Here is a 27526-nt window from a genome sequence, read left to right as displayed (position 1 = left end):
GCTTCCCCGTATCGACGATTCGCTCGACAAGCTTCGTCGCGCCCAGTACTTCTTCTCCATTGACTTGAAGAGCGGGTACTGGCGGATTGAGGTCGATGAGCGGGACCTCTCGAAAAAACAGCTTTTGTTACCCCAGATGGACTGTATGAGTTTAAAGTGCTGCCATTCGGCCTATGTTCAGCGCCGGCTACTTTTCAGCGCATGATGGACACCGTTCTCGCCGGCCTCAAATGACAAATCTGTTTAGTTTATCTCGACGACGTTGTCGTGTTCTCTGAAACCTTTGGAGAACACCTCGAACGCCTTTGAGCAGTATTAGATGCCCTCCGGTCAGCTGACTTGACGCTCAAGCCTGATAAGTGCCAGTTTGGCTACAAAGAGTTGAAGTTTCTCGGTCATCTTGTGAGTGCCGCAGGCGTTAGGCCAGACTTCGACAAAACTGCCGCTGTCGCCAGATTTCCAGTTCCTGCCACAAAGAGGAGTTTAAAACATTTCCTGGGTTTGTGTGCGTACTATACCGCCGTTTCATCGCCGACTTTTCCAAGATAGCCGCACCCCTCACCCGCCTCACGCGCGATGATACACAGTTCGTGTGGGCCGCCGAGGAACAGGAGGCTTTTGCGGAGCTACGCAGACGACTGCAAACTACCCCTGTTCTTGCGCAATTTGCTGAAGATGCTGCCACCGAAGCCCACACCGACGCCAGCAACATCGGCCTTGGCGCTGTACTTGTTCAACACCAAGCTGGCGTGGAAAGGGTCATTGCGTTTGCCAGCCGCACGCTCTCCCGCGCTGAAACAAATTATTCCACTACGTAAAAGGAATGCCTCGCGGTTGTGTGGGCAATCTACCTCTATGGCCGCGAGTTTGAAGTCGTTACTGACCACCATTCTTTGTGCTGGCTGGCCAATCTCCGTGACCCATCGGGGCGCCTAGCACGATGGAGCCTTCGCCTTCAAGAATTTGATTACTCCATTGTGTACAAATCTGGTCAGAAGCACGAAGATGCTGACGCGCTCTCGCGGGCACCCGTCGGGTTTGTCGATAACGTCACGGATGACAGAGGTTTTCTTGGACTAGTAAATGCTCAGACATAATTACCCGACAGCGAGCTTACCCTGACCTTCGACCTGTCATTGCCATCTGGAGGGTCGCGCTGCTGACGTCCACCGCCAGTTTGAAAGGCACCTGTCTGCATTCTGTCTTCGGAATGGCGTTTTATTCAAGAAAAACTCCAGCACTGTTGATCGAGCGCACCTCCTTGTCGTGCCGGCCGACCTTCGCGACGATATCCTTTCTGCTTGCCACGATGAACACACCTCCGGCCACTTGGGCTTTGCACGCACACTCGCTCGAGTTCGTCAAGCCTATTATTGGCCGAAACTTTCTGACGTCGTCCATCGCTACGTCAGAGGCTGCCGCGAGTGTCAACGTCGAAAGGTACCTCCTCGCAAACCCGCGGGTTTGCTCCAACCTATTATTCCGCCTCGGACGCCGTTTGACCAAATTTGCATCGACCTACTGGGCTCATTTCCGCTGTCATCGATGGGTAACAAATGGATTATAGTCGCGACCGACTATCTCACACGTTATGCGGAAACCAAGGCAGTGCAGCGGGGCACATCAATTGAGATCACTCAATTCTTTATGCTGCAAATCGTGTTGCGTCATGGCGCACCGTCCCTAGTCGTAACCGATCGACGCACCGCGTTTACGGCACATCTCATGCACGACGTGCTCGAGCTTAGTCATACCAGCCACAGAAAAACTACTGCATATCACCCGCAGACGAATGGTCTCACGGAGAGACTCAACAAAACCATCGCCGACATGATCGCAATGTACATAGACTCGCAGCACAAAAACTGGGATGAAATTCTCTCCTACATCACATATGCCTACAACACGGCCACCCAAGAGACGACGCGTTTTACACCATTTCGCCTAGTCTACGGACGTGACGTTGAGACGATGTTGGATGCTATGCTTCCGAGCTGCACAGATGATCATCCACTCACGCCAGACGCCGAGCAGTTTGCTCAGCACGCTGAGGAAGCACGTCAACTTGCCCGCATTCATTCAGCAACAGCAGGGCACGGATGCACGCCGCTACAACCTCCGTCATCGACACGTCGCCTACCATCCCGGAGAGAAAGTTTGGGTGTGGACCCCGGTGCGTCGGCCCGGCTTGTGTGATAAACTGATTTCCCGTTACTTCGGACCTTACGAAGTTCTGCGCCGAGTCACGAAAGTGACATACAAAGTTCTTCCAGTAGGTACTATGCAGCCCTCGCGTCGGCAACCACGCTCCGAGGTGGTGCACGTTGTCCGCATGAAGCCCTATTTCACGCGGTAGTGCGCTATGCGCTTGGTTCGTTGTCGCGTAGGACACCTTACCTCGCGCTCCGTCCCTTATTTCTTTTTTTTTTAAAAAGGGGAGTAATGCCACCTGGTGTCCCCATGTTCTTGCATGCGCCTGGAAGAAGAGGACACTGAAGTTGACTCGCGTGCTGTGCGCCGAACTTTGCCTGCTGGTACAGCTTCGTCCCGTCGTCTTAGTCACGCCTAGCCCTGTTGTCCGTGACAATATATACAGAAATTCAACAGCCAAGTGACAACGTGGAAAAAGTAATACAGGTTTATACAAAGATTATATTTTTTATACAATTTTTAATGTATAAAATCTTACGATATAATTGTGGTGAAGACAATATAGTCTGTTTTGTTAAGATAAAATGCAAGGACATCAAAAAATAAGTCAATAAAATTAACAGCAACAAAGTGACAATAAGCGTGAGCAGAAATAGGTAGAATATACACAATTTTAAAAGTGCGAGATGATTACAAACAAACTAAAATATAAAAAAAAATTTACCCTCGGTAGATAGGGTTAATAATAAATGATGTTTCAATGATTTTTGAAATTATGATGAATTGCGAGATCATTTTGTCGAGGAAAGTAATGAATTCCAAAAAGAGATAGCGGAAAAGTAAGCCGTATACTTTCCATAATTAGTGTAGATTATTGCTAGGAGCAAGTTGTTATTATCAGCAAATCTTTTAGTATTTGAATCGCCAAAACGTGTCTACGAAAAACTATCCAGAATGATATCATTAGTACAGGCACAAAAAATGAGCGTTCCTAATTTGTGGTTCAGTTGTAGGGATAAAAGAAGAATGCCTAGGCTATAATACAAAAGTGCGACTGGAGCTCTTCGGGAGCTGAATGCAATAAGGCGCTCAGCTCCGTTCTGAAGATTATGACAGGAAATATGCGTGTAGTATGTAGCTCCCCAAGATGGTACAAAATACGTAAGGTGCGTGTGTATAAAAGAGTAATATAGCGAGCGAATGATTATTGGCTGAAAGTGACGCCGAGTTTTAATTAGTACGCGTATACCAAAGGCCATTTTCGATGCAAAAAACTTGGCATGTTCGTGAAATTTTAAATGCTTGTCAAAAATAATACCAAGAAAAGTGGGTGAGCTTGAAGGGTAGAAGACGTGAGTGTTTAGGCAGTGGCACGTGATGATGGAAGGTGCCTATTGCGAGAATGAAAAATTGGTTTTACTGGAAGTTAGTTTTAAATTATTGTCTCGGCACCAGTTATTCACATTTGTGAATTCATTGTTGGTTGTTTTGCTAGATTGGTGAGGTCATGGTCAGGTAGAAAAATCGTGTCATCCGCGTAGAAAATGCAATTATGGTAGTTAAGGCTGCAGGGTAACTAATTATTATAGATAAGGAAGGGGCCGAGTATTGCTCCTTGAGGAACACCTTGATTAATATTTCTTGGACCAGATTAAGTGTTCGCAAATTTAACTGCTTGAACTCTGTCGGAGAAGTAGCTGCGTAGAAGCACGAGGCTACCAAAAGCTTTAGTTAAGTCAATAAAAAGAGCGCCAAAGAAATGGCCCTTGTATATACACAACTTAACAAAATCAGTGAATGCAATTAACGCTAATTCAGTTAAATAATTAGGTCTAAAACTGAACTTATAAGATGTTAGTTGATTGAATTTTTGGAGGTACGCAGTCAGGCGTATGACTATTAGTTTTTCAAATAGCTTTCTGAAGAAGCGCAATATATTTATTGGGAGGTAGTTCGAAATCACTCGTTTTGTTACCTTGTCTAAAAACAGGAACCACTTTTCTTTGCTTAAGCTCAGTTACGAAATAACTTGTTTTAAATATAATGTTTACAACGTGTGCTAGAACTTGACAGATTTCTTTGAAAAGGGTCTTGATTTTCGCGAGAAGGTCGTCTAGACGAGCTTCGGTATTAATTATTTCAGTAGTTTAAAAATTTCAACTGTTGATGTAGGATAGAGCAAAAAGGAATGGGGATTGCGATGAAGGATGGATGTGTGCTGATAGTTGTCTGGAATCTGGGACGAAAAACTAAAGTTAAAAGCGTTAGCTGTGTCGAGTGGATTTGTATATGTAAAAATTGCATTATTAAGTGTGTTGGGAATGGGATCTGCGCTAATTTGAGAAATTCTTTGATTAATTGCCAGTTCTTACGAGAGCTGTCGCCATTACTAATTATTTGTGCTTCGTAGTATTTTCGTTTTATATCTTTGAGTATCGCAGAAAGTGCTTTAGTGTTAAGCCTTAAAACTTCTTTCTCGGATAACTACAGATTTGCTGAAGGACGAGGGATATCGTGCTAGAAAATCTGACCAGACTGTATAAGCAGTGCCTAGTGTCATCGACGGTACCGGAACCATGGAAGAAGGCAAACATTATCCTCATTCATAAGAAAGGGGACTCTAAGGACCTTAAAAATTAAAGACCAATCAGCTTACTGTCTGTTACGTATAATGAGATTTACTAAGGTAACCAGCCCGTATTTGCCCTCTTCTGCAAAACCCAGTCGCAAGCGATAAGGGACAAGGCGGGCAACGTCATCAGGAATATGGACAAGATAGTTAAAGTAGCCGAGGAGTTCTATACAGATCTCTACAGTAGTCAAAGTAGTCAGGACCGTAACGAGATTGGCGGTAGGGAGAAACAGTCAGACGTTCCACCAGTGACGAAGGACGAGGTCAAAAAAGCATAAGAAACTATAAAAAGGGGGAAATCAGCTGGAGAGGATCAGCTAACTACAGATTTGCTGAAGGACGGAGGATATCCCAAGTAGCACACATTACATGGCCCTCCGGGGGCCCGTATGGGCAAGTTGGGCTTGGGCAACCACAATAACACCCACAAGAGCCCGCTTTAGGGATCAAGCGGGCAAGCCCAAATTGGCTTGCCCCTGCTTTTTCCATTTGGGCATTATATAGGCGTGGAAAGGGCTAACTGAGTACACATTCCCACATCTGGCCCTCAAGGGTCCCGCTTGGGAAATTTTAAGGCCGATGCAAATTAAATTTGGGCTTTGTGTAGGAAATGCATGGGCTGATCTAATTGGGGCTGCCCACTCAAAAGCCGAATAGGTCCCGCATGGGCCGTGGTGGGGCTAAATACGAGTATGCCCGCATATTGCCTACATGGGACCCTTGAGGGTTACTTGAGGGAAGGTCAGACGAAAATCTGGAATTCATGCAGAAAATATCTGGGCTGCCCCAAATAGGGTTGCCCACCAAAAACCTAGATAATTTCCGCGTGGGCGGTATAGCGGGGCAGGCAATTTCTCCTTCCCACTTCTGCCCGCATCGGTCTCTTGCGGGGCAATTTAGGGCAGATGCGATGCAAATGTGGGCCTAAAGCAAATAGAAGACGGGCTAGTCCAATTGGGGCTGCCCACGCAAAAACCGAATAGGTCCCGCATGGTTTGCGGCCGGGCTGAAAAGCGACCACACCGCCACGCTGCCCACACTGGTATTCCTTGGGGTACTTGCGGGAAAATGCAACATATATTCATAGTCCATGCGGTAAAATCAAGATCAGCCCAATTGGGGCGGCCCATGAAATGCCGCAGTGGGCCCCAAATTGGCCGTAGGCGGGCTTACCGCTCTGAAACGTCTTCACCCTATATTTAAGGCACCATTTTATTTATTTAAATCATGTTATACCGGCTACTAATTGCCTCTTCTGGAGGTTTCACATAACTGTCCTAAGCATATCTCTGCTATCAATAAAGACTATTTATTTTTACTCTAACAACTACATTAATTAAGCAGTGTCGACAGAAAATATGCAACAGTAACTGTTCCGCTTTACGAGTAGGCACTGAACGACCTCAAAATGTTTCCTGCGGCATCACTATTCCACACGCACCACCGAAATAAATATTCAGACCAACATGTTGGGGTTGATGTGGGCCAGCCCACATTATTGTAGTGTTGGGAATAAATTTCTCTCATGTTACCGAGTGTCGCATACAAGCAAAAAAATAGCGCTTAATGTTTCGCAATTGATGATTATTGGAATTTGGGCAGCCCCGAAAATGCCAGATCCAACCAATCAGGGCAGCACGTGGGTCAGCCCGAAACGGACTGGCTTTCGGAAATCCCGCGCCTGTATAATTCAGGTATTGGAGGGATTAATCGACTTAAAAATTAAAACCTTGATCAATGGGATGGCATTGCCTGCACAAATATGGGACCCATTAATGATTCTGGTGTGCTGCCCACATTCGTCTACCTGGGCTGAATGCGGGAAGCCCTATTTGGGCTGCCCACACGGATACAGATTGGGACCGATAGCGGCAGAATTGGGCAGCCCACGCTGGGCCCCTCTGGGTACGTGTTGCAAATCCCGCATGGGGCCCGTATGGGCCGCCCTCACGGGCCCAACGCGGGCCCCCACGTCATAGCCCACTTTGTGCTACTTGGGATTGTGCTAGAAAAACTGACCACCCTGTATACGCAGTCCCTGGTGTCATCGACGGTACCGGAACCATGGAAGAATGCAAACATTATCCTCATTCAAAAGAAAAGGGACTCTAAGGACCTTAAAAATTACAGACCCAGGTAGCACAATGTGGGCTATGAAGGGTGGGCCCCGGTGGGCCCGATGTAGGCAATGCAGGACAGCCCCGGTGGGCACAATGGGGGTGCTGCAAGAGGGGCCGACGTAGGCCCGAAAGGGGCTGTCGACAAAGCCCCAATGGGCCCCACTAGGGGCCGATGCAGGCAGCCTTTGCAGGGCTGCCCACATTTTTCCGGCATTGTTAAAAGGGCACATCCCGCCAACTCCCCACAATGGTCCTACTTTGAACCGATTTGGGCAGCCTCTTTGGAGGAACATCTTTTTTATTTCAGTTCGCCCTCAGATAATCACATAGGACCAATGCGGGTTCTATGGCGCTAGCCGCACTTGGGCTTGCCCACATTATTCTCATAGGGGTCCGACGCAGGAAATTGATGGAAAGCCCTAGTCCAAGTTTTCCCAATCAATATTTATGCACATAATTAGGTAATTATTTTAAACATGTCTGTACTTTCTGAACAGCCACAATATTAAATTTTACAATAATTCATAACATTCATCTAGCCGAAATGACTTCACGTACATCTTGTTCAGGCTGTGGAGATGTGTGTTCTGAACAGTAATATTGTGGTGGGAGTTGCAGGCTGTCTAAAGCAACCACATAAGAGGCAACAGTTAGCAATCAGTTTGTTTCAGTATTTGTAGCGCACTTTCCATGAGCGCGAGAACTAAAGCCGTGTAAATTTCTAATCGACTAAACATGGAAACAACTGTTATACAAATCATCTATAATAGTAATTTTGGGCAACATCTAATGCAAATAAAGGTTGGAAACAATGATTACGCGATTGCACACACGCATTCTAGCCCCATTACGGCCAATGTGGGACCTACAGCGGTTTTGTGTGGGCAGCCCCAATTGGGCTGAGTGTTGGTTTTGAACCTAAAGCCCACTTGCTGTTGCACGTGCCTTGAAATTCTCCACAAGGGACCAATTTTGGTATCATGCGGGCCCTCCCGCCTTCCAGCCCCATTACGGCACATGTGGGATATAAAGCAGTTTTATGTGGGCAGCCCCAATTGGGCTAGACGTTGTGTTTGAACCTAGAGCCCACCTGCTGTTGCACGGGCCTTCAAACTCCTCACAAAGGATCTATTTTGGTACCATGCGGGCACGCCCGCCTTCCAGCCCCATTACAGCCTATGCGGGACCTAAAGCGGTTTAGCTAAGGCTACCTCATTTGGGCTTCCTGAGGGCTTGCCCAAATTGAGCCCTTATTCATATTTCACCTGCCCTCAAGTAACCTACAAGGGGCCGATTGGGGCAGCATGTGGGCATGTCCGTTCTCTTGCCCCACTACGGGCAATGTTGGTCCCACAAAGATTTAATGGGGGTGGCCTCATTTCGGATCTATGAGGGCTTTCCCATAAAACCCCCACATTTAGGTTGGATTGCCCTCAAATATCCGGCAAGGGACCCTTGTGGTCTGGATGCAGGAATGTGTTCTGCATTAGCCAAAAAACGCCGCTATGGGACCCATGCGGGAGAAGCAGGGGCAAGCCCAAATGGGGCTTGTCCACTTTTGCCCTATCGGGGACCGATGCAGGTTTTATGATGGTTGCCCCAGCCCCACTTGCCTACATCGGACCTACTGGGGTCCCACATTCTGTGCTACCTGGTCACCAATCAGCTTACTGTCTGTTAAGTAGAAGGTATTTACTAAGGTAATCGCTAATAGTATCAGGCCAACCTTAGACTGCAATCAAGCAAAGGATCAAGAAGGCTTTCGGAAACGGTACTCTACTATCGATCATATATCATCAATCAGGTGGCAGAAAAATGCTCAGAATATAACCAGCCCTTATACATAGCATTCATTGATTACGAAAACGTGTTTGACTCAGTTGAAACCTTGGCGGTGATGCAGGCATTGCGAAATCAGGGAGTAGATGAGCCGTACGTGAAAGTGCTGGAAGATATATATAGTTGTTTCACAGCAACCATAGTTCTGCATAAAGAAAGTAACAAAATGCCCATAAAGAAAGGTGTTAGGCAAGGAGACATAATCTCCCCAGTACTATTCACAGCTTGCTTAGAGAAAGTATTCAGTGGCTTGGAATGGGAGCAGTTAGGGATAAGGGTAGATAGAGAATACCTCAGTAATCTGCGATTTGCTGATGACATTGCCTTGCTAAGCAACTCCGGGGATGAACTGCAAATAATGATTGATGATCTAGACAGGAAACGTAGAAAGGTAGGCTTGAAAATCAATATGCGGAAGACTAAGAAAATGTTCAACAGACTCGGGAAGGAACACCAGTTTACATTAGGTAGCGAAGTACTGGAAGTAGTAGGCGAATATGTCTACTTAGGACAGGTTGTAACCGCAGATCCGGACCATGAAAAGGAAATAACAAGAAGAATAAGATTGGGATGGAGCGAATTTGGCAAGCACTCGCAGATTATGACTGGCGGCTTACCGGTATCGCTCAAGTGGAAAGTATATAACAGTTGCATCTTACCATTACTCACCTATGTATGGGGCTGAAACGTGGAGGCTAACATGGCGGGTTCTACTTAAGTTGAGGACAACGCAGAGGGCTATGGAACGAAAAATGGTAGGGGTAACATTAAGAGATAGGAAGCGTGCAGAATGGGTCAGAGAAATAACTTAAGTTACCGACATTCTAGTGGAAATTAAGAAGAAGAAATGGGCATGGGCAGCACATGTATTGCGAAGAGAGGATAACCGATGGTCACTTAGGGTAACAAACTGGATTCCAAGGGAAGGAAAGTGTAGCAAGGGGCGACAGAGAGTTAGGTGGGCGGATGAGGTTAAGTTCGGTGGGGCCAAGTGGATGCAGCTAGCACAGAACCGGGTTAAGTGGAGAAATATGAGAGAGGCCTTCGCCACTGCAGTGCGTATAGTCAGGCTGCTGCTGCTGCTGCTGCTGCCGCTGCTGCTGATGATGAAGATGGTAGCTGTTGCTATCATTCTTGTTTCCCCCCATATAGCTTACTTATTGCTTTAGATCGGTCAACTATACCACCATTCCATTTATCGAATTTCTGTTTATATATTATTAACATTATGTCACCTTTCTGCTTTTAAGCCACCAATCTTCGAATCGTGTTTTGCTAGCTTTCACCGCAGGTTCGTTCACCCGACCACTGGTATCTCTAAACCCTAGGGCCTTAGAAAGAGTGACTGCGCTAGCATCAACTTGCGGATGGATACCATCACATTCGAGTATAAGATGGTTAATTGTTTCTGTGGGTTTACCTGAAAGAAGAAGAAAAAGAAAATGCACGGGCCTGCTACTGGCTCTGTAGCTAAGCTACCTCTACTGCCTCGTGCTGACAGAAGAAAAAAGTGAGAAGAAAGAAAAAGAAGAAGGAGAGAAAGACGCGTGTCGCATCAGCCGTTGTCCACCACCGAAACGGTAGCGGATGCAATGATTGCCTACAACAGATAAAATTATGGTGGCAGGCAGACCCCGCCGCAAGCGGCAGTGACCAGTTCAAGCCCCGTAGGGCCATGCAGGAGCAGTCCCCCCCCCCTCCCCCTCATCGTCATGTTTAAATATCTTTATGTAGCTGCGTGTTCTAAGGCGCCCTGATCTAGCTTCAAAACGTAGGACACTGCCTAGTTATCGAAGAAAGCTTCTTTCCCTATTTGCATTTTCCACTTTCGGTATAGTTTCACACTCTTTCTTTTCCATAGAATTTATCCTATTTTTACCTTCTGTGTTTTGGACCTGTTGCTTAACGCTCTTTATTTCTTCTTCCTTGTGACCGACATACTTACGGTTAGTTTCCTAGTTCTTTTCCTCTATTGAGAGTCAACGCTTTTTAGGTACAGGTATTTACATACTTTTGCTGCCTACCTGTTACTGTCCAATTTCCTCAGGCGGTCCTGATATAATATTTTACTCTGAGCTTCCCGTACTTCGAAACAAGCCTGTACCGCCTCATTTATGGTTTTGGAGTAGGCATCTAGTGCTAATCGTCCGACGGCTCTCCGATTTATTTCTAATGTCGACTGTACCTCTGATTTTAGGCACACAACCGCATTTCCGATAGTAAGCTCGGGCACCATAATTCCTTTCCAAATACCCCTCCGCATCTGATACCTGTTATATCCCCGGAAATTCTGCGTTATTCCATTCTCTCAACGGTAGGGTTCTCTGAGCAGCGTCACCTAGCGACAGATAGCAGAAATAATGTAAAAATGAATTAGATCGCAATAAAGTCTGCCGTACTCATTGCTTCAGTTACGCAATGGATTAGCGCTAATTACCTGACCACTGAGCAAATAAAACATATGTTCGAATCCTGCATGTGGAACGTTTTTCTTATCTTTTTTTTAAATCGCAGCGTTACAATAACCTACGAAGATCTTTCCTGGGGCTGTTTCCCTTTAGGTTGTTATATGGGCTTGTTTTTATTTCTTAATAGCAGCAAAACCAGCCGTGAACAGAGCCACAAGGTGATGGCATGACAACCGTAACCCTATTCTGTTACCTTCACCGTAATCATTTCCTGCCGTCAGTGAGTGTATGTTATCTTCAGCTTGCTTTCAGAAACACATCTCGGTAACAATCGCCGTTTAACCTGCTGAGAGCCAACCAGTGAGGAGAAAAAGTTGCGGGACCCTAGCATTGAGGAGACGAAATTACGCGGCAATTCTTTGCCCTTTTGCCCTAAGTGATTGCTCATGTTTTGCAATGTATGCCAATCCTTCGTTTACGCATACCCAGATATATTTATATTCTGCCACTCTGAATATTTCATGGCCTTGTATTTTAATACCCTGATCACAGTTGAGCTGTTGAAAAGTATCAGACCCGACTTAACTGCGCTAAAACTGAAGCTTAGAGCGTCCCCTTCGTCTCCGCCATACTTTAACTAGAGTTTGCAATTCTTCCTGACTCTCAGCCAGCAGCACAATATCGTCTGCATGCATCAAACCGGGGAGGCACTGCTCTACCACCTTCCCGCCTAATCTATATGACAGGTTAAAACCTAGGTTACTTTCTTGTATTCTCCGTTCCATATTTGTCATAAAGCATAGAGGTGATAGCGGACAACCTTGTCTTATTCGTTTGCATACCTTGACAGCTTCCGTACTTCTTATTCCTTCCCATGTAATTTCTATTTTGTTATCCCGGTATATTTCCTGTAGCAAATCTGTTATCTGGCGACCGATACTTTCTTTAAATATCTTCCACATGAGTTACCGTAGTCGTACGTCCCGTTTATGTCCAGGAAGGCCAAATACAAAGGTCTATTTTACACTCTAGATATTTTGATGCATTGGGTAATCACGAACAGGCTTTCATCTCAGCGTCTACCATTTCTAAAGTCGTTCTGAAGTACCCCGAGTACCTTCTTACTTTCTACTCATGATTGTATCTTTAATTTCACCGCCTGCATGGCCAAGTTGTACATAACAGATGTTATGGTAATCGGCCTGTAAGACTTTAGGTGCATCCTATCTCCTTTCCCTTTATAAATCAAATTCAGCTCACTCTGCCGCCAGCTGTCCGGAATTTTATTATTTGTTATGACTATTTCCAAAGATTTTAACAATGTTTCCTTACTTCTTGGACCAAGTTCATTGATCAGCTTGATCGAAATTCCATCTACTCCTGTATATGTGCTTTTAGGAATATTTGTTTCTGCCTTTTTCCAGTTTAGAGTGGTCACTTATAAGCTGCTTTGTATTCGGCTATCTTTTGTTTCTTCGAGATTTGCGAAGATTACCCTATCGTCGCTCTTAAATGACTCGGCTATAACTGACGTAATGTAGTTCACAGCGTTGTCTCCCTTTAAACAATTTCCCTCGTTATCTTGTAACCGGTGCTGCTTTTTTTATCCTTTTTAACTAGCCAGCTTATATAATTCCACAATTTTCTTGGTCTGCCGCTAGTGGCATCGTGTATTTCTGTCATCCATTGATCGGTAGACTGCTTAATTTTACTCTGCACGAGGGCCTGTACATCAAGTTTCTTTTGTTGATATGATTCCCTTTTTCTGTCCATTTCCATCTGAGATACCTGTGCTTTCTTTGCCTCCCGTGTTCCCTTGAAGCTGCCCGTCGTTGTTCAATGGCTTCCCCGATTTCCTAATTCCTCCAGCTCCGTGGCTTCCTCTTTCTATTCCAGCGGTTCGCTACTTTAAAATTACGGCTTGAGGGGCTAGTTGGTGCGGCATACTACCCAGAAATGTGGCGCAACAAACACAAACACCAGCGAAGAGACACAACACACGCGCACACTACCAACTGTAATATGGATCTGAGCACACTCCCTCTTCACCACTCCTCTTCTTCTACATTCAAGTACATCTTCTCATCATCCTCTTCTTTGCTAAGGGGGTAGTGGCACTTTCTTCCCCGCAGAACATAAACATCGTCCAAGCATGGCAGTCACCAATTCTACACTCACTTGCTTCTGGGCAAAGCAGAGGTGTGGAGAAACAAGTGAGTGTAGAATTGGTGACTGCCATGCTTGGACGATGTTTATGTTCTGCGGGGAAGAAAGTGCCACTACCCCCTTAGCAAAGAAGAGGATGATGAGAGGATGTACTTGAATGTAGAAGAAGAGGAGTGGTGAAGAGGGAGTGTGCTCAGATCCATATTACAGTTGGTAGTGTGCGCGTGTGTTGTGTCTCTTCGCTGGTGTTTGTGTTTGTTGCGCCACATTTCTGGGTAGTTTTCTACTTTAACCTCTTTACATTTTCTCCTTATGAGTAGTTCTACCTGTCCATAATCCCAGCCTTCTATGGGGCTTTTCTCTATTGCTTCCTCTATGTCTGCTGATATCTGCGCTATTTGATCGTCGTTTATTTTGCGTTTACGTTTTGTCTAAGTTTTATTTCTGGTTTCATCAAGGGCCCCATCTAATGCGTTTGTGATCACTTCCAAGACTATACTCCCTTTATTTGTCTATTTCTTTTTCTGCGAGCTTGCTCTAAATTTCCTGCGACATTAGACAGTAGTCAATGGTCGTCTGCCTGTTCCGGAATTCCCACGTGTTCGTGCTTCACATTTTGTTTCTCTATTTACAATAAGTAGGTTGTGTCGCTCACAAAGATCTAGCATTAGCATCCCGTTACAATCCGTATATCCATTCAGATCGTTGACGTGGCCATTCATGTCCCCCAGCAGAATAATATCAGCCCTGTCTCCAATCTCGCTTATATCGTTACTGGGACACTCAACGAGATCCTTGTTTCCCTACCTGCATTCGTGCCCTGTTCCTAAATAAACTACCCCTAGCCATGTCCTTATGTCGGCAATTGTTCTTGATACCCATATATGTTCTTTTCAAGATGATTTTATTCTTTGCCAATTTATTCCTTGCTGGATCAACATACCTACCCCTCCCTCTTTTTCTCTGTTCTTGTTCTGTTGCACTCTTTCCAGACGTAGCGTTCTATAAACAGCGGATCTTCTAGATCCCTGAGATGAGTCTCGCATAGAGCGTACACACCTATTTCGTCATCCTTCAACTGCTGTTCTATCTCTAGCCATTTCGCTCTTTTTCTACCTCCTTGCATGTTTATGTAGCTGATCCTAGTGTTAAATATCTTTTTTGTACTTTTCTTTCTCGACCTCCTCCTTACCATTTTGTTGGGCTTAGCCTCTGTTATTACGCTTTCTTCTGCTTCACTTCCAACTACCGCTGCACCTGGAGACCTTGCGGACCCCCTAAAAAAGCTACAGTCCTGCCTGCCAGGCGCCAGCCGATCTGTGCTCCCACCATTCTGTTAAAATGGATGCCATGTCGCTGAAAAGCTCTGCCAAAACCTGCTATATGCACCTCCCTGTTTACCTCAACAACTTCGAAGCGCTTCTCCACCCTAACGTTCTTATGTGATGATTAACTGTCCCCACGCCCTTTTCAAGCTTTCCGCCCGTTCCTAGCACCTCCGGTAAAGTGCACACAACGATCTGCGCTTGCTGTGCTATAGCCCTGATAGCGTCAACTCCCTGAGCTAAACTTTCCACCCCTCCTGCAGCGTCCCCATTTCGGACATCGTTCAACGACGTAGCCACTATCACCATATTGCGCTGTGCGGAATTTTTCTACATCCTATGTTTGGTCTCTTTCAGCACTGCGTTCATTGTCATCCCTGGGATCTCAATTATCACCCTTTACAGGTTCCATGATATCTCGACTGCACCTGCTTATGTTGGAATGTCCAGCAAGCACCCGGGCATTCTCTCTCTCCCTCCCAACTGTTGGCTCCTGCTTTGGGTTATCCGTGATCTCTCTGGGATTTTCATTTTTCCTTACTTCTTCCTTCTTTCCCGACTTCGTAGCAGCTACTTCTGAATAACTCTGTCGGTTCGGCTCCGCCTGACCTGCTTTGCTTTTGCCGTCCATGTCAGTGCTGGTCCCAGTCACGGGGCCCACACTGGAATGTCTGTCCTCGCTGCTTCCAAGAACAGTGTCGGCCATTTTTTCTTCAATTAAAGGAAGCTGTCCCAGCAGTTTCTGATTTTCTGCCCTTAATTCATTTTCTGAGGCTTACACACGTGACACTAGACCAACTTTTTCTAGTTCAAACCTGTCTAGGCGCGCACTCAGCACGCAACACCGGTACAAAAAGTCAGTGCCTTCCGCTTCCTCTACCGAGTCGAAACGCGTTTTCTTGAGATTAACCTGCGCCTCACATTGAGTACACTTTACCTTCTTTTGATTGCTCATCTTAAGCATGTATCGACTGAACTATTTCTACTACGAATTCTCAGAATATACAAACTGCCAAAAGAAGACACAATAAAGGACTAGCAAACACGCGTTAAAATCAATTCTGCGAATTCCAATAGCCTAGAAAAAAAGTATTTATCTAAACAAAATAGTTAAAGAATGAACGCCGAGAAAACCTAGCTGCCGGCACAAAAAACCAGGCCGCTAGGACAAAGAGCTGAAATCTATTTTTCGGGCTGCACCTAACCTAACTAGCTGAAAACGAAATAAAGTTAATAAAAGAAAGAACTCATCTATTTGACGCTTTCAGTAGCACCCGCTGTCGCCAGTCCGTCCGTTACTGGTAGCCACGTGCAATCAGAGGAGCGATGAAACACGCGTCCGCACTACACGGCTCTCAACTGTCAACGGATGGATGGATGACATATAGGAGCGTCCCCTTTGAAAGGGGGTGGTAGCAGTAGCTATCATGCTCATTTTTCTCCCTATATCTTAATTATTGATTTAGATTGGTTAACTAAACCATTATACTATTTCTTAAATTTTTTGTTTCTACATTACTAACATTATGTCACTTCTCTGCTTTTAAGCCACCAATCTTCCAGTCGTTTTTTTGCTAGTTTCCACCGCCGGTTTATTCACCCGGCCACTGGTATCTCTAAACCCCAGAGCTTCAGGAACAGTTACTGCGCCTGCATCAACTTCCGGGAGGATACCATTACATTCGAGTATAATATGGTCAATTGTTTCACTGGAGTTACCACATACAGCACATGCGTTATATTCATTGTTAAATTTCTTTTTGTAGCTGCGTGTTCTAAGGCACCCTGATCTAGCTTAGAAAAGTGGGGCACTGCCTCTTGAGTTATCAAAGAAAGCTTCCTTCCTGATCTGCATTTTCCACTTTCGGTATAATTCCACACTCTGTTTCTTGTCATCGAATTTTTCCAATTTTTACCTTGTGTGTTTTTCACCTGTTGCTTAATGCTCTTTATTTCTCCGTCCTTGTAACTAGCATACTTACTAGTTAGTTTCCTAGTTCTTTTACTTCATTGTGAGTCAACGCTTTTTAAGTACAGATATTTAAATACTTTAGCTGCCCATCTTTTACTGTCCAATTTCGTCAGGCGTTCCTCATATAATATTTTACTCTGAGCTTCCCGTACTTCGAAAGATGCCCAGCCCATATCTCCCTGTACCGCCTCATTTGTGGTTATGCCGTGGGCACCTAGTGCTAATCGTCCAACGGCTCTCTGATTTCTTTCTAATGTCGACTGTACCTCTGATTTTAGGCACAAAACCGCATTTCCGAAAGTAAGTCCGGGCACCATAATTCCTTTCCAAATACCCCTCAAAACTTCATACCTGTTGTATCCCCACAATGCCCTATTCTTCTTTATCCCGGCTTTCCCTCGTCCTTTGGAATTAAGTGATTGCTCATGCTTTCTAATGTATGCCAATCCTTCGTTTACCCATGCCCCCAGATATTTATATTCTGCTACTCTAGGTATTTCATGGCCTTGTATTTGAAGACCCTCATCAGTTGAGCCGTTGAAAATCCTCAGACCCGACTTAACTGCGCTAAAACGAAAGCCTAGAGCGTCCCCTTCGTCTCCGCAATACTTAACTAGAGTTTACAATTCTTCGAGACTCTCAGCCAGCAGCACAATATCGTCTGCATACATCAAACCGGGGAGGCGCTGCTCTACCGCCTTTCCATCTAATCTATATGGCAGGTTAAAACCTAGGTTACTGTCTTGTATCCTCCGTTCCAGGTTTATCATATAAAGCATGAACAGTAGCGGTGATAGAGGACATCCTTGTCTTAATCCTTTGCATACTTTGACATCTTCCGTACTTCTTATCCCTTCCAACTTCCCTGACGCGCAGCGCCCTCTCGTGCCCAGCAGAGCTTACATCGCTGAAACTAGCCGCTCTGTCCCGGCTGACTGTATACGCACCATTTGCACAATCGTACTGTACTAGGATACAACTAAGAAAAGCCACAACAGTTTCTAACTATTGGCATTGGTAGGCGGCGTGCCTATTACTCCGCCGAACAGTAAAGTGGATGAGTTCTTAATATTTGACAATGCTAAAAAAGCCATAGGCGCCTATATGCTTGCATTTTAATTTGCTCTAACGGTTAGATATTTGGCAACCAGAAAAGCTTTAACAACGGACTAACATTGTGGAACTGCCTGTATCAGTTGTTGCAGACGTAAGTTGTGTCCGACTATACTGTGGATCACTTTTCGGGCTGAGCTCCATCGCGGACCGCGCCGGCTTTGTTCACGACGAGACGCATGCACTGTTGCAGCGGCAGCACTGCATGTTGGCACTAGGGAGTGACTAACCAATCCTCGAAACCTTGCTTATGTCCGCCTCTTCCATTTTGGCGCCAAGGTCACTGACGGCGCGGCGATCGTGGGAGATAAAAACATTTCATGCTTAAAATTACTGAGCGGTAAACATAAATTATTTGCAATCGATGCTTGATGAAAAAGCAAAAGTTGGCTTCCTTAGTGCCTACGTTGCTTGCATTTTGCGAATACTTCAGTGTTAAATTTATTTTGACCGCGTAGGGAATGGAAGCGTGCAGTCGAGTCCCCATTCGTACGCGCAGGGCTCAGCGGGCCGGCCTTTCTTCGACTGCGCGTACGCGAAGTTCGGCGCTGCTGGTGCCAAGATAGTGCACTTCTGGGGGAGCGACAAGCCGTGGGCGCTTGTCTACGACTGGACCACGGGCCAGGTGCATCCGCGGCCAGACTGCCAACACCACCCGGAGCACCTGCAGAAGTGGTGCGTCCCCTTTGCACTACACGGATGCCTTAAAGGCACTGTTCTCCATGTTGCCACTATTGTTAGCGAAATATCGAGCGCATATTTAGGCAGGTGATTGTTGGCAGGTAGGCCGAGCATTAATGCGCCAGCGGGAACTGTGACGTCACGAGCTGCTAACTTGGGTAGCTTTAAGATGGGAATCAAACCGCAGACCCTTGGATCCCAAATCAGATACACTGCCCCAAAGCCAAGATGGCACGTTAGCCAGGCTTTGAATGTGTGTGGGTGGTACATTATATAATATGGCAAATTATGACTACCCAGAAAGAAAGTCAAGCAAGCACTCCCAGATTATGACTAGCAGCTTATCGGTATCGCTCAAGAGGAAAGTATACAACAGTTGCATCTTACTTGTACTCACCTATAGGGCTGAAACGTGGAGGCTAACCAAGGGAGTTCTACTTAAGTTGAGGACAACTCAGAGGGCTATGGAACGAAAAATGGTGGGGATAACGTTAAGAGATAGGAAACGTGCAGAGTGTGTGAGAGAAATAACTCAAGTTACTGACATTCTAGTGGAAATCAAGAAGAAATGGGCATGAACAGGACATGTAGCGGGAAGAAAGGATAACCGATGGTCGCTTAGGGTAACAAACTAGATTCCAAGGTAAAAAAAAAACGTAGCAGGGGGCGGCAGAAAGTTAGGTGGGTGGATGAGGTTAAGAAGTTCGCAGGGGTCAAGTAGATGTAGCTAGCACAGTACCGGGTTAATTAGAGGAATATGGGAGAGGCCTTCACCCTGCAGTGGGTATAGTCAGGTTGATGATGATGATGATGGTGACGAAGTATGAAAGTGTAGAGGCACAAGTCAAGGGGTTATGAGCTAACCTGGGAGTGACGTGCCCGTACATGTGCACCAAAGGAAAAATGGAGCACCAAAAACGAGGCTAAGCTTTTACCATACTTGGCGAAGCGATGAACGGACGTTTATTCTGCTCACCGTAAGTTAACCGCGAACCACGGCGGTCACGTAAACAAGACTTGTGCCACGGCATGGACAAACAGCAGACCCTAGCATGAAGCACTGATAACGCCCCTGGCGAATAGTAGTGTTAGCAGCGTGGAATACCTCATGCCAAAGATAATGAGAGCCCCAGGTAATCGAGATATGCCATCCGAATGTGCCGACGCATTCTCCTTCGCTGCTGCGCATCTGCTTATAAGTGCGCTGGCAGGTAGTTTTTTCTATTTCGACTAACGCTTGCATGTTCCATTTTACTTTTGGTGCCCCTGTACGCGCACAAGGATCCAGAAGAAGAGCTACAGGCAGCAGCCATTATCGCTGTCACCTCATACTTTTTAAGGCGGGGATGATATTCCACGCATTTTTCCCGTTTATTTTATACAATTTTACTGTCAGGCCAAACCAAGATGAATCCAGATAAAGACAAGAGAAGTATGCCAATCTACATGACAATCAACTCGAAATAAATTAAGCCCTCATCAAAAGATTCACCTTGCTCTGTGGATGAAAGGATTTTTAGAGAAACATTCACAATAAATTTGAGTTTCAAGTCTCTGAAATAGAGAACTGCAATCAAAGAACATAACGAATTAAGAAAGAGCGAGTAATGTTTGTTATCCGGAACATGATGTTTTTTTTTTTCGAGTCCGGTTTGCTTCCGAAACTGCCTCAAGCAAGGAATTCATGATTCAGCTACTTTAGGGGGAATGTATTTGAAGGAGCTTGATATGAGCCGTGAGAAACTTTGCGATCGCCAAGTCGAGGGGAAAAAATATGGCTTACGCAAAGATGCACACAGGGGCGGCTTTATGTCATTAATGAGAAAGCATAATAAATTGCTCGTAGCTTAGAATCTTGGTGTTGCCATAAAAGTGGCGGTGTCATAGAACCGGCAAGGTCAAGGCAAGGTACACCAAGATATAGTAATCAATAGCAGCAATACAGAAGGATTCTACAAAATGCAATGCCCTCATCTGTTTCGTCTTTGTTTAAACAGAGTCCAATAAATATTCACTAAATTCGCCATTATTAGAGCCGGGCGTATACCGCAAACTATATTTATTTAAAATGTTGCCTCGTTAAACATGTTTAACTTGAAGACGGGCTACAATATTTGTTTTTTTCCGAAATCATTAGAGCGCATACAACTGACACAGACAGCAAGAAGGACGCAGGGCTGGCGCTAAACTTACTTTTGCTGGCACAAGCGCTTTTTGAAGACAGAAGCCGTGTGTCATTGAAAAAGGCTTGTTGTACCAGCACATGTGAGTTCAGCGCCAGCCCTGCGTCCTTCCTTCTGTGATTACCAGTTATACGCACTGTGATGATTCAGGAAGTATAGCTTTGCGCCTCGCTGAATGAGGGCATGTGTACCACCTGTGTTTCGTTTTTGTCCTCCACGGCGCCAATACAGGCGAAAACGGCCGCGCTCGCGCTGGCCGGGCAAAAAACGAACCGATTGCCAAATTGCCTCGACTGCGCTGCCCTCTCCTCTCTAATTCTCACAGTATTCACTTAAGTGCCATGCCGATTTCCATCTTCACAGAATTAGGATGAGAGTTTCATTCGCGCCGTAAGGACAGGGCAGCATCGCAAGGGGAGCAAAATTAGCAGTGGTTAAACGCGGTAAAACCTCGCTCGACTAGAAACAGTTCTGTTCTTGTTTTCGCTTGCCACGTGTCCAGCTGACCTCATTGCGCGCTTATCGCATGGTCTCAGACGCTACTGGGAATGAGTCGCCTTTCAGGGTGAAATGTCATCAGTTGTGGCTAGTTGCTCACGTAGGGGTCCACAAGCTTACCATAGCATAACGCACTCAGTGAGCCTTGCCTATAATAGGCTGCTTCAAGATCACCAAGGTCACCCAGCTTCACGGTCGCCCCGAGGAGCTGAGCTATCGCTATTAAACTTCAGAGATACAATTTCCCCTGGAAATTGCCGCGCGATAGCGTTGAGCGATCTCTACAACCATGCGGGAATTTTCTGGGGCCCCCTATCGTAGTAACTGGACTGCCTGTTCCCTCAACACACTGATTTGTAACCCAGACGAAGGAATGTGCCTCGTTGGCGCAGGAGTAGCGAGTCTGACTCGCAACCCTACTCTAGCCATAGGTTTGATTCCATCATTAAACACTGAGTATTTTGTAATGTTAGGGGTTAGCACTAGATGTGACGTCATTGCCGCGTCACGAGCCGTCTCAACAAATCAGAATTTTTCAGCCACACCGATGCCGCTTTTTATGCTGAACAGAACTTTTAACGCGGAGTTATAAGTTGATATAATAAAAGGTCACCGTTGGCCTATATGCATACGAATTAGCAAAAGAATGTAGGGCAGCGGATATCTACAGTGAATATTTTAATCATTTGAAAAAAATCTAGGGGGCACTTTGGATCACTAAATTGCGATGAGGCAAAAGTATCTATCCCGCAGTGGTTCGTAGCCCTCCACTACGGCACCTATTTCTCATTGTTTTCACTCCCACCTTCACGATGAAGCGACAGTGTAAGCTATCAGGCAACATATAAACGCCCCGCTTTAACCGAGCCGTGTCTGCGTGGCCTAGGGATAACGTGAATGCGAGAGTATTGACTGATTCTGGTATCCCCATATGAAAGGAGAGGACCGAGTTGGCAGCTTCTTCCAAACGTAATACCAGGAAGCCCACGTACAGTTAGTGCTCGGCCATGTCAGCTGCCAGCTACCGCCTGCCACGTCACAAAAACGTTACGGACGACGTAGAGGGCAAGGGAACGAAAAAAAATTAGTTGAATTGCGATAACAACGGCGGAAGCGTCTTTTGCCTGCTACATTATTCCCCTATCACTCCCTATCAGTGTAAGGTGCTACGTTATTGGGGACACCTATAAGCTCAGCCTTTAAGCTCATACTTTGGGGACACCTATAAGCTCACTGATATGCCATCAAACATGAATTTCCAATACCACTCACACCAATTAGCAATAATCACCGAGTCTAACACCAATAACCCTGCTTGAATTCGGAGCAACTGGCAGGACTTGAAGCACAATGCTTTCTCATTAAAAGGAAGCTGAAACGGTTTTCAAATTCCATGAAATTTGGTGGTTGGAAAGAACGGGTTTTGTCAATCGTGTGTGCCAATTTTTGCTTCAATTATGTTAATAAGAAAAACAGAAATCGATTGTTGAAAACGCGCCGCGGTCACGCCCTCGTCGCTGCCGGGAGCGGCGAAGGCGGGGCGTCGAAACTGGGGAACAGGTGGCTGTGACGTCAATGTCGGAATGCCGGCCGGCCGCGCGTTTTACACGCTTGCTTTGCTCCCTCCCGCGCTCTGGGGATCTACGGATCTACGGATCAGCGCAATTTGCTATTGGTGCCGTTTGATTTCTCCAGCTCTATCATTATGTGCTGAAGGTTCCGCGTGTTCAAAATCGCATGAGGTCAACCAGCAGACACGCAGCTGTTGCGGAGTTCAACGCCCTCCGACTAGTGAGCCTCTATTGCTGAGTTGTAAAATAAACGTCGTTCGATGTTCGTAAATCACTTTCTTTTGTCATTAGAATACAAGCATTCTTGTGAGTGCGGAAGCAACTGGTTGCTATCAGACCGGCTTTCCGTTGTACGAACATCGGTGGTCCAGGCGACATGGTGCTTTATAGTCTCCCAGAGGATCAGAAATTTTCGACGCTGTGCGCCTCTGTCATGAAAAGGGCTGCCAAAATCTTGCCTTTGGAATCAGCTGTGTTTTGCACTAAGATATGCATGCCGATGACGATAATCCAATCTTGGCAGCGATTGCGGCCATTTGGGATTTCAATTAAATCAGCACAACTGAAGTCCGCGGCTGTTCTATCATTGTTCCCGCATGTAATTAGGTTAATACCGCTGCTGCACGGTTGGCTTCGCCGTGGTACGCTTAACCGAGAATACCAAACTGAAAACACGATTCGCGGCTCACTGTTCTCGGCTATGTTAACAATTGCCAATTATGTGCAGCCAACGAAATGAATATGATCGGTAGAATCAAGGTGCACTTGCAATAGTAATTTATAACGCAGTGTCTGCCGTGCTGCTCGCGCGGCAACAAGGCGCTAAAGCATGGTCCGAACGCAGCACTGCCTCCACATGCCATGCCGGCCGCGCCTTCCCCAAGCTATCCGTGGATCCCTTGCGCTAGCGTCACGAAAGCGTGCTCAAATTTATTGCTGTCCTAAATATTAAGCCCAAGGATAACGGAATGTCAAAAATTAACCCTTATTGAGGCTCGCTGATCCGTACCGAGATGCTGGTAGGATAACTGCGATACAACCAAGTTTCTCTTCACAGCTGTGTGGCGGCAGTCGCTGTGCCGTTGCGGCTTATTCGATCTTAGTGTATGTAAACATGAGGTCATCTTCTAAGGCGGCGCCGTGAGAAATATCTTCATTTCATTGTTAAACATAGTGATTTACAGTAGGCCGTTCTACGAGTAGCCTGTTTACTACAGCGCTGCTCAATTTCCTAGCGTCGTCTGCTGTGGCACCAATGCGAAATAAAATATAGGCCTAGAGACGACCAGGCAGTGTCCAGAGCGCCCGTCCGCCGCGCTTGCTGTCGTTGCCGTTCCGGTAAGCTCGCTTCATCAGGCGCTGCAGGCGCTGCGAACATTTCTGATTTCATGATGCTGCTGAAGCCGGACCATTTTCGGCTTTCCGTTGAACAGCGCACCGCGCAAACTATATAGCTGCAAATATATATAGGACGGGCAGCTGCAGCTGCAGTACGCGTGCGTTTGTTGTTTCGCCGTTGGGCGATACTGGAAGGTTGTGCAAACGTGCTGTCGACTAGGATTGCATCATATACTATGCCTATTCCTTTTGTTGCTACTGAAGCGAGCTTTAGTGTGTACAGGGAAGTTGTTAAATCGGGCCAGCTCTTGCATTTTTCGACTCGCGCAAATGTGCTGACTTTGCTTTCGCTGTCGACGTACTCGACATCGACAGCGTCTTTCATAGCAACGTTTTTTTTCTTTTTTAATTGCTGGTTGCTAGAACGCTTACGGTAAGTGTTCAAAGTGTTTTACATTGTTCGAATAATCAATAACATTTTAAATCGAGCTCTCAAGTCCCCTGAAGCGACGCGCACGCAGCAACACCACCGGCGCCGGCCTGGCATACCCAAGCTTGACGTCATGATGGGCCCGGCCAATTACGGACAAGAGTGGCGTTTGCTTGGAGGGCGGTCCCGCTGGTGCTTGTTTTCGTGTAAAAACTATCGTTTGCGCTCCTTTCTGCCTTTTTAAAGTATAATAGTCGTGTTCAGCGGACAAAAAACTATAAAATGCCGCACATAACTCATTTTTTTGCGAAAAACGTTTCAGCTTCCCTTTAAGCGCACGTGAGTAATTTGGGCCCCCAATAATTATGCGGTGGTGTGTCACATTTCGAATCAGTGCTAAAAATGGCTTAAAACTCTTGCAAATCGTACTACCTGGAGAGAATGTGTTGCCAAGAGTCCTGCTTCGCTGGCTATATTCTGCCTGTTTTTTTAAACACCCTTTAATTGTGGTATAAGTGCTTTTTCTTTTCCACCCACTTCTCACTTCCTGCTATACCAGAAGGCCTGCCGTAGTTGTTATTCTTCTCTAGGTGAGAGAGCTGCGTGTGCCCCCGGCACAGGTGGGAAGTGTTCTCGCGCCACGTGCAGCCGAAGCTGGCGCGGCACCCGTGTGGCGACGGAGGGCGCAAGCCGGGACTGGTGTGCCGTGAGGAGATCTGCTCTCCTCTGTCCAGCCCTCAAGCCAGCGCCGAGGTAACACCTCCGTAGATCCATGTTCGCCTCCTCGGTTGATGAGTCTTTCTGCCACGCAGCCTGGATGTAAAAAGGAGCGAGTGCAGTAACGTTTGGTTTGTCGGGTTTAACGTCTCAAAGTGACGCGCGCAGGAAGACACGCGCCTCATGGCATGTCTGGTATTATTGCACCAAGTTTGAGCCAGAAAAACACAATATTGCTGAGCAGATTTACAGGCCATGGCGAAGCATACATCACCACACTTTACTGTAATTGTGTAAATTCTGGGACTTTGGAAATAAAATTGCAGATCTCATTTACCTAAGCACGGGGCAGAATGGAGGAGTCATTGTTAAGTGTAACTCGCCTCTATATCCTCAAGCGAGATTTCTTCCGTAGGAGAGCGGCGCCTACTCTCATTTTGTCCAATAATGATCAATAAATTCATCGCGCAAATGTTCCATCCTCCTCTGGCAATAAAGTGGTGTTTTTCACAGGCCACTGTTAAGAGCCATGCAGGCGACATAAGGTCTGACTTGCAACCGTAAACAACTGAACCAGTGAGCGGCCATAGCAATTGTAACGGGCGTGCTCTGCGATCGGCAAAAAGAGAAAGCACGGGGCTCTCGGCCGCGATCAATTTAAATCTGACTAAAACATTTCCAGATAAGGTACCTAAAGAAAATGCATAAGCCTGGAACAAAGAAAGCACTTATGCTTGGTTGAGATCGTTTCAGACAAATATTGTGCGCCACAAACCGACAAAGCAGCGTGCCAGAGCATCACCACCGAGAATAAAAAAAAAGGCCTATGCATCACCTTCTTTCCCAGCAGGAACGTCGCGGTTACTGGATGGGCGATAAAGGATGAGGAAATGAATCTACGCGAACGCGTTTCCGTAAAATGGCGAGGGAACACCACATGCACATGACTCAGATCTGTGCTCGTAGCTCCGTTTGCGGGACCTTTCTTGTTCATCCGTACTTATGGCATAGGCGTCTGCGGTGCGCTGGCCTTCTCAACACCTCGGGAGGGGTCAAGAAAGAGTACAAACCTTCAAAGCAGTGTTTTCGGCTACGTCTTGAGGTTAATGTCTATAACTGAGCAGATGGATGTAGTGTGTCAGCCGCACGCACTGGTGCCACATCCTCCGCTGGATTACTCCTCATAACAGTGGTCTACAGATTTTACAGTATTATACGATGCACAGATATTTTTTGGCGTGCTCCTTTCGTCTACAGATTATCTGCAGACTGAAGTCTGTTGCCCTCTTCATTTGCTTTCTGTTATGTCCGCAGTTGGCTTGAAGAAACAAGGCGCTTGCGAACACAAGAAACTATTTATTAGAATTCGACTCGAGCGGTGCGCGCTGGTGGCCGCTCATCGGCGTGGTCCGAAGTCATCTCTCTCCAGACACGGCTGGCCGGTGCAGACAGGAGAGAGCTGGGGGGAAAGGAAAAAGGGAATGTCGAGAGTGTTGTTGGTCCTTCGTTCACACGCGCAACCCTTGCGAACACAACACTGCGGCGGGAAGTTGTTCTCCCGTCTACGCGTCTACGCTTAAGACAAAACATTTCCTCCCTTAAAAGGGGCCTGGCAGCGGTCAGGAAGCCGGCGTGCACGTGTGAATGTGCGCTTAGTACGACCGTGGCATCAGAACCGGCGCTTGTCGTCTTTGTATAGGGCGTACACCTTGCATGTTTGAGCGATGCGTCATCCGCCTCGATGTCCCTAGCCACGGTACCAGGAACCGAAGGCCTTCTTGTTTGAATCGGTGTCGTTTATGGCGGTGCCTTCAGAAGACGAAGCTGGTCGAGGTGTCGGCGGGCAATGCCCCCCTCCATGTGTACGAGCCAGGATCTCTTCCTAATGCTTCTGTCTATTACAGCTGGGGCCCACGCCTGCTGTCCGTGGAATTTTCGAGCGAGAACGCGTTGGCCCTTTTGCATTCTCTTAACGTGGGGAATATCGTCTTCCTTTTGCCTGGTTTCAGGTGCTGGCTCAGGAAGGACGGCGCTCAGATGGGTTCGCAGCTCGCTTGCGAACATGAGCTGCGCTGGGGTGCGGCCGTTATGTTTTGCTCCGTGCTGTGCTGTTTAAACAGAAAGCGGGCGATGCGTAGGTGCAATGACGCAGCTTGTTCCTTCAATAGAGCTCGCTTGAGCGCTGCCACGTATCGCCCAACCTGGCCGTTTGTAGCCGGATGGTAGGGAGCCGATGTGACTTCTGCAATACCGTTTTGCTTAAAAAAGTGCCTGATCTTCGCTGACACAAAGGCACTGCCGTTATCAGAGACGATTTGTCTTGGCAATCCGAACGTGGCAAACAATGTTCTCAACGCATCAATAACTGCAGCTGACGTTACT

At 46.5% G+C, this 27526-nt stretch overlaps 1 protein-coding gene across 1 annotated transcript in view; it reads left to right on the top strand.

Annotated features, from left to right (window-relative positions):
- Positions 1-27526, top strand: part of LOC146201111 (glycogenin-1-like) — a 125678-nt gene that overhangs the window by 72417 nt on the left and 25735 nt on the right. Inside the window, exons 4-5 of the mRNA XM_084592494.1 lie at positions 18226-18401; positions 25048-25180. Coding sequence (XP_084448620.1) covers positions 18226-18401; positions 25048-25180 — 309 coding nt within the window. The remainder of the gene's footprint in view (positions 1-18225; positions 18402-25047; positions 25181-27526) is intronic.

The sequence above is a fragment of the Amblyomma maculatum genome, chromosome 2, assembly GCF_055883805.1.
Source record: "Amblyomma maculatum isolate TAMU_Amacu chromosome 2, ASM5588380v1, whole genome shotgun sequence".
NCBI classification, from domain to species: domain Eukaryota; kingdom Metazoa; phylum Arthropoda; class Arachnida; order Ixodida; family Ixodidae; genus Amblyomma; species Amblyomma maculatum.
This window is presented reverse-complemented; position numbering and strand designations above follow the sequence as displayed.